Here is an 8,295-nt window from a genome sequence, read left to right as displayed (position 1 = left end):
ACTGCTGCCTTTGCTGCCGTTACACTTTTTCTTTTTTTCGAAATTAATTGATTTAAATATAGAGTTTTTATATGCAAATGATCAGGGTGACAAAACGAGTTCAAATCCGCCTGTTTGTCCGTTCACCCGTGCCCGTTCACTGGCACCATAAGAAGTTTTGTATTGTAGATAGGCGTAATCGGACTACTGCCGCGCCCATAAAACGTCATTAATCAAAAACGTATACTGAGGGACAAACGTTTTAGCACGGCTGGAGTTGCAAGAACGTGGGACTGTATGTTTGGAATCATTATATTGCCCACAGTATATTTGATCCACAAGACTCAACTTTTCTTCGCTTTGTTGCAAGTTTTCTTTCAATATGTTCATATATAAAGTTTTGGACATTACTCTATCAACAAATACTCAGTTCTCAACGCCTGACGAAGCCATACATCCTCAAACCATGACTCCATATTGTTTTACGGTATAACTAATATTGTCTCCATATCTGTATTCGATCATCGCTTTGGAAAATGTTAAATCTGTTTTCGTCTGTGAAGAATACTTTGTCCTAGAAGTCGAGAAATTTGTTTTTATACTCTAGAAAATTCTAAAGGTTTTTTTTTATTAACCTGGCTAATAAGAGGATTTTTTCGAGCTATTCTGGACTTGCACCCCACCCAATTCGAATAGCACACACCGCACTGTTTTCGGATGCGCATGTTTACATACATAATTCTTTCCTAAGGACAGCAATAACCTTTGTTGGATACGTGCCACAAACATTTTCTTACTACTTACGCGGGCGGCCCGAACGGCCAAAACTCTAGAGACAACGCACATCTTTAAATCGCTTAACCCTCTATCACTCAAAACTCTCAGCGTGGAAGAAGGCGAGTGGGAATTTTGTTATGGAATAATTAGAGTGTAAAGTATTTCAAAAAAAAACATCCCCAAGTGATTTGCGTGTTTTTTTCGAATGACAGGTAGGCAAAAGGTAAAGAGTGCCTCAGGGCGCTCATGACAGTTTATGCCAAATATATGATGTGGTATACACGACAGAGTAGTAGATTGGAAAAGAAAGATAAAGCAAAGATGAAAGATAAGCAAACACGAAATATATTCAAAAGAACTAATTTTTATTGTGATAATTAAACAGTTTTTTGCGTTGGTGCAGCACAAATGAAGATTGCATTTGGAGCAAACACACTTTGTTTGCGACTTCTTACAGAGTTTACACCATTTTTTTCCGCCTTCTTTGCCAAGCCAAATTGGAAAATGGTCTTGACCATCGTAGTGCACTTCATGTACGGGATGTTTTGACTTTTGGCCAACTCCCGAATTGCTTGGCTCTATAGCAGCTACAGCTTCACGAAATCGCGGGAACTGCAAAACCCGTTCATGTTTGGCTGATTCATGACTTGAGTCAGTTACCTTTTCTGCATAAATCCGTTTATGTGGTAAATACGCATTTGTGATCGCCATGTCAATGAAATGGTAAAACAATCGAGTTATTGCATCGTTTGACTTCGCTCGTATGTGGTACCGGCCGATCAGAGCGTCCATCAAGTCAACACCGCCCATGTGATTATTGTACTCTTTGATTATTTGAGGACAATCAATTTCCAAATATTTCTTCGCCTTTCTGTCGTAGCGAGCTGCTTTCGATGGCTGTTTGTTTGCATCTGTATTGGATCTTTGAAATGGTTGAACGCCGACGTAGTATGTTGATGCCAATCGTACTAATTTATTGTCTTTCCATAAGACTGTGGTTATGCCAACACTATATGCTCTCCCCATATACTCACATGAATTCGAGGAATTCGTAAGGTGCCTAAACTAAATATGCCTCGAGCTCGCAATAATACCAACACGGCAACGATGTATAAAAATTATCAAAATACAGAATGTGATTCCTGAAGTTTGGTATAGTTTGCGATAAACGAACAACAACGTTCGACGTGGCTCCAAGATCTGGTTGTCCTGGTAAGATCACATTGTCGCCAGCACCATTATAAACCTCGAAGCGATAAGCGAATCCGCTTGTATCGCATAACACGAATAATTTGATGCCCCACTTGTGTGGTTTGTTTGGCATGTATTTTTGGTGCCACACATTTGTTCATCGACGCACAATCGGGCTGTTTTGGGTACGGAATCAAACCGTGTGTTTAAAAAAATCAGACAACGCTCTAATACGGAACAACGCATCATAACCAGGCTCTCCTTTTTTGGCCCTAGTGTTTTCATCACGAAAAGACAAATATTGTTTTATCGCCATAAACCTTGCTTTAGGCATCGTTTTTGCTATTGGTTGAAACGCATTTGGGCCCCAATAGCTTTCCAAATTGGGATAGCGGTAAATGCTCATGTAAACAAGAATGCCAATGTATTTGTAAATTTCTTCGCGGGTGTTATGAACTTGGAGTTGATATCGACATTGCGAGCTGTCCAGCTCGATTCTAAAGCAATCTTGTCAACCATTTTCTTAGTGAAGAAATAGCGAAATATCTCCATCGGAGTTCTAAGCTCTTTGATTGAAGATGGTAGGCTTGAGTCACCACGGAAGGCCACCTCATTTACATGCAAACACATCGATCTTTTTCGCCATATAACTTTGGAAAACTCAGCCGAATCTTTGGTTATTGCTTCAATACGTATAATAAATGGAATTTTAGATTCACAAATAAAATGAACACAGCATCTAGACATATTACCTGTTCCGCTGAAACCTCCAGAGGAAGGCACAATAGACTGACCACTACAATCAAATTCAGGCAAAAGGGAATGGGCACGTTTTGGTGGCTTCAAACGTGGTGTTGAAGTTGATGGCCCTTCTTCTCCTGAAGCTTCTTCAACTTCTTCATTTGGCGAAGTTGAGGGAAGATCTTCCTTGATTGCACTCAAGTTCAACGAAAACTTGTCCGCTTTATTCAAAAAAGCAGATTCGTCTTCATCGATTTGGTGAACTACCTCCGATATGTACCGTTCATCTTCGGGGCTTATTTCATTAGGTTCGAAATCCGGATCATTCATATCGTCATCGCTACTAAAATCAGCTTCTTCGTCTGTTTCAACCGATTCCATAAATTCACAAATTTGCTAATCGGTCATTTCGCTCAGTTTGACCTTTTTACGGTTTCGAAAATCCATTTTCAGCTATAAAACAATGGCAGGCACTGCAAAAAAAACATAACAAAACAATAAAAAGAAAACACAAATTTTCATGTAAACTGTTATAAGTGCCCTGAGGCACTCTTCCATTTTGTTTTCTCACCCGATACTTTATTTCATTTTTCACTTTCACTTGTATGTAAAAGGTAAAAAGAACTACTTACCTTTGCAACAATAAAATTTTGAATAGAATCCGATAACAATATATATGTATATATATTTTTGTTTTGAAATTTTTTTTTGTGAAATTAATTTTAGCTTTGCACACTAGTAAAACTCATACGAAACGTAACGGTAAATTTAAACGCAGCGTGACAACCTGTCAAAAATAAACTACACTCACAATTGAAGTGTTGCCAACAAGCTTGTTTTTAAGCTTTATGCAATTTTTTATTTATTTATTATTTATTTTGAATTCCGTGATGCATGCCTGAATTAAGTTTGCTCGTCTGTCAGGGCTAAAAAGTCAGCCGGATGTTCGAAAATCCTGATATTAGTTATATGGGGGGTAAGTCAAGTTTTCGCTCATATTTATCTATTTTAGGTGCAAAAATACACTGTTATGAGTAAAACATACTCTGTACTCAAATATTGGTCTTTTATATTCGGCATAAAGTCACCCAGAAGTTCGAAAATTTTTATATTAGGTATATGGGATCTCTGGGAAGTATGGACCTGCTTCAAGATTTTTAACACACAGGCATACCATTGTCAGAGAAGTGCTTTCCCTGATTTCAACTTTTCTCGGCACCCTGATCATTTATATATAGATAACCCTATATCTATCTCGATTAAGTTTAGGTGATACGTACAACTAGGTGAACAAAACTATAATACCCTGTAGCAACTGGTTGCAAGAAATGAGCACTCGAATGGTTGATTAGTGATAAGCATTAACAACAGGCATTAGGAACGTTGAAGAAAAGCTTTGGCAGAGTTTGGGCGAATCTGCTACACAGGTAGGCATAGCTGTGTAATGCCTAAATTAACTATTTATTTATATACTTAGTTTTTATTATGTGTCTTTAGATGACACTCAACACTTTTCAGTTTGCTGGTGTGTCGTCAAAAAAGTAACATTGTGTTTATATGTACGATAAGTGTTTAAATGAGTTAAGCATCCACCCACTCTACCCGTAAAAACTGGCGCACCCTAATAAAACAGCTTAGTTCACCACAGCTGAGAACACCACAACACAACTCACCATGCCTATACACCAACAAACTGATCAAAAAGGATGGAAAACGGGAAACATTCAACATTTCATTTTATCACTTTTCGTTTTGCGACTCATCCCGCGCGTTTGCAATAACATCGTTTGGACAGCTGATTCGGTTGTTACACCGCTTCGCACATCTGTTTATTCGCTTGTGCATGTGTTTATTATACTCGATCAGCTGGACGAGAATCGGAATTTTGGCGAAATTTAAATTGATATACTGATGCATTTTTACTTTGAACAATTCGTCACACACTCGTCGCATATCAACATACTTTCGCACGTCAACAATTCGACCATCAACATATTCCATACACACATTCGCGAACACACTGCGCCCCGTGGGACTTTAAATTTCCAAGGGGAATAGTCACCGTCGCTGAGCTTTAAGCGACCGGGGGGGTCGGCAGGTCGCGGATAGCCGGACGGCCTGTAGTAGCAGGTTAGTTGCGAAATAAGTTTAAACGAATAAGCAGTCCCCGACGAGAAGCGGCGGGAGTGGAGGTCTTCACCGCTCCTTTGAAATATGTGTCTCCCGCAACATGCAAGGGCATGTTGTGCAATAAAAAAAAAATCCAGGCGTGACGGATCCATAATGGGCGGCTTTCTCGTAAGCGTCTATTCACCATGTTAGGTGCGGATGATTAAATCTACCTGACCGGTACACGACGCAGCATACTGGGAGTCCCTTAAACTCTTCGCAAGCGACTTCTCCGCTGACGAAAGGGAGAGGGTGAGGTGTCAGTAAACAGCCACTTCGGTCCTTGGTCAGGAAGTGTGCATTGGGCATAGGAGTAGTAGCCTATGTTGCCCCGGGTGAGCGCCGGTCCGTACGTGTACTCAGGGAACTGGGGTAGGGGCATTGTCCCCGAGGGTATACCCGTTCCAGTCTATTTCGGCCCACCCCCCTGCACACGATGCGCTGTATGAAAGAAGTAAATGGAAAACAATGCGAGAAACAATACGAACAACATATATAATGAAAGCGGAATTTTAATGAGTAGCCGTGCTGAAAACTCTAGATCAGAGGCAGATCTGACTGTGAGGACACCAAATACGGAAGTAGATCCATTCAAACGTGTATCGAGAATAGCCCGATCGCCCAATCAGACGCCCGTAATCAGTAAACCGGTGCGAGCGAGGTCCTCACCACCGGTATTAGAAGATAGTACACCTCAAGCCAAAGTAGCACAACATCCCGGTGCCTACTTCTCTGAACTAGGAAGTGCCATAAAAAGACTGACTGAAGCAATGCATCCGCCGCAGCGGTCTATAAATAACAACATGAGAAACATCCTTAGTTCTGTAGCAAAGCTATATTCAAAAGCCCTGGAGGAGCACACAGGAATGTTAGAAGCAAGACGGAAGGTACAACTCAGAACCGCAAACACGGAAACAACACCAAAGAGGCCGCGCGAGGAAAATCAGCCCAAACGGAAAACACCGTCAAAAAGAAATAAAACGACGCACGAAGAGGCACCGAAAAACCAGCAAGCGGAGCGAAGCAAAGAGACATCAGGAAATAGCCCTGATAAATCCAGAAAAGAAGAAAAAAAGATGACGGCTGGGTAAGCGTCAAGCGCAAGCCACAAAACCACAAAAAAATTGACCGAAAGCCACCCCCACGGCCCGATGCTATAGTCATAGCGCGCTATGGAGATATGTCCTACAGAGACATCCTTATGAAGGTGAGAAAAGAAGAAAATCTGCAGAAACTCGGGGAAAATGTATCGCGTATTCGGAAGACAGCCAAAGGTGAAATATTGCTGGAACTCAAAAAACCCAAATGGAAAGTACGAGCGAACTAAGGGGCGAAATAAGGAAACTGTTAATAAAAAATAAGCAAAGCGCTTTCCCACGAAGTCATAGTAGAGATTCAGGACCTGGACGAAATCACAACCAAAGAGGACATTTCGGAAGCTATACGGAAGCAGGTGAAAGGTGATTGGAATATGGGCATCTAGCAGCAGCATGTAAAAATTCGGACGACAGGAGCAAGTGCTGTCTAAGATGTGGCGAAAAAGGGCACTTCGCACAGACGTGCGACAAGGCTCCGTTGGTACGATCAACATGCTGGGAAGATCAAGAGCTGGCTCACGGCAAAAAAGCTCCAACTAGCAGCCCAAAAAACGGAAGCAGTGCTAATTACCAGCAGAAAAAAGTAGAAAATGCTACTTTTAATATTGATGGCTATAGCATAACGACTCAGCAGACGTTAAAATACCTAGGCGTTGTAATAGACACGGCTTAATTATTACACGCTCATTGAAAAGTCATGTGCAAAAGCGACGCGAATAACGGTGGCCCTATCCAGGATGATGGCTAATATTGGAGGACTAAGCCAGGGCAAGCGAGCACTCTTGGCTAAAATGAGTCAATCGGTGCTAATGTATGCGGCGCCAATATGGGGACCAGTAAGCATAATAAGACATACGCGAAGAAAGCAAGAACTCTGACTCGGCTAAATGCAATAAGAGTTATTTGTGGATTTCGCACGGTGCCACACGAGGCGGCCGGGGCATAACGGGTATCATACCACCGGACATAATGGCGTTAGAGCTCAAAAGAGTCTACGAAAAATCTAGAAGCGTTGGGAGGCGTCTTACAACAGCGGAGCGAAATAAAGAAAGGGAGGAAAGTTTAGATGAGTGGCAGAGGCGCTGGGACATAGCAGAAAATGGAAGGTGGAAATACAAGCTTATCAGAAATGTGAAAACATGGGTGGAGAGAAAGAATGGCGATTCTGATTACTACCTGACGCAATTCCTGACCGGACACGGATGCTTTCGAGAGTACCTGTATAAATACGGTCACGATAACGGAACAGAATGTTCATTCTGCGGAAATGGCAGCGAAAATGCTTAACGGCAGTGAAATGCAGTCGGAGTTAGGGTTTAGTACGTAGGTGTACTGTTACGCAAGTTCAGCATGGTATGATCATCCATACTGGGCGTGGTCCCGAAAGAGGTGTACCCTTAGCGTGCAGTATGAATCGCGCATGCCGTCCAGGACTGACGGTATCTATGAAAGATTCCCCCTTCGAAACAAAAAAAAAAAAAAAACAAAAACAAACACTGCGCCCCGTCGTCATCACCCGGTCCGCTTCGCTACCGCATCGATACTTAAATTGGAGCGCCGTCTGATCGCCGTTGATCTTGTCATCGATTCTATATATACACATACATACGAGTGGACTTATTTTTTCCTTTTGAATATTCCTTGTGAACCATGAATAATTTCGATTGAAAATTAAATGTGTCTTAAACTTGATTCTCATGTGCATTTTTTGTTTATCAGAGGTACTTAGTGCGACAGTGGGTGAATTATTAAAACAAATGAAACCTAAAACGGGCACGAAATGGAAAAGCACCTAAGCAACAAAGCATAAAAACGGATCAAGTGGTGAACACAATGACTGCGACAGACTGCAGCAGCACGACAGTGAACTGAAAACGTCGTTGTTCATCTTACTACATGTACATTTTGAGTAGCAACAACAACACAATGGCCTGCATGTACACAAAACAACGCAGTTGTCCATTTTGTACAGAGCCGTAACTAGGGCGTGGCGAAGGTGGCACCCGCCACGGGCGCAACAGTCGCAGAGGCGCAACGTAGGTTGAGCCTACATACGCCTGACGAAATATCGGTTGCTGAGCGTCCGAAAGAGCTACCGTCTGAAACTGGCGCGTCACCCACGGCGGTCGAAACAAGAGACATAGGGCGCGAACAGACCGAAAAAACTGCAGCGCCAGAGCCAGTGCAGTGGGCAGCAATGCGGCAGTACCACACGTGCCAGTGCGAATGTAATCGTCGCGAGGCGCGCACAAAGCAAGGGCACCCGTGGACGTGCTATTCCAGAAATCGGGGGCGCCACGCTATTAGTGCGAGTCTGTCAGTCCTGTTTCTGTGCCCACTG

The 8,295-nt window shown here is 42.4% G+C and overlaps 1 protein-coding gene across 2 annotated transcripts in view; it reads right to left on the bottom strand.

Annotated features, from left to right (window-relative positions):
* Positions 1–1,102: 1,102 nt before the first annotated feature.
* LOC126763933 (uncharacterized) overlaps positions 1,103–8,295 on the bottom strand; it is a 61,294-nt gene continuing 54,101 nt past the window's right edge. The window contains exons 2-3 of one of the 2 annotated variants that reach the window (XM_050481706.1): positions 2,700–3,161; positions 1,103–2,630 (exon numbers count right to left, since the gene is read on the bottom strand). In XM_050481706.1, the coding sequence (XP_050337663.1) occupies positions 2,350–2,630; positions 2,700–3,069 (651 nt within the window). In that variant the 5' untranslated portion in view covers positions 3,070–3,161 and the 3' untranslated portion in view covers positions 1,103–2,349. Of the gene's footprint in view, positions 3,162–8,295 lie in introns of both variants that reach the window. The other variant, XM_050481705.1, reaches the window with a different exon arrangement.

The sequence above is a fragment of the Bactrocera neohumeralis genome, unplaced genomic scaffold, assembly GCF_024586455.1.
Source record: "Bactrocera neohumeralis isolate Rockhampton unplaced genomic scaffold, APGP_CSIRO_Bneo_wtdbg2-racon-allhic-juicebox.fasta_v2 cluster09, whole genome shotgun sequence".
Classification (NCBI taxonomy): Eukaryota; Metazoa; Arthropoda; class Insecta; order Diptera; family Tephritidae; genus Bactrocera; species Bactrocera neohumeralis.
The sequence above is the reverse complement of the archived record's forward strand: the minus strand, read 5'-3'. Positions and strand labels throughout refer to the sequence as shown.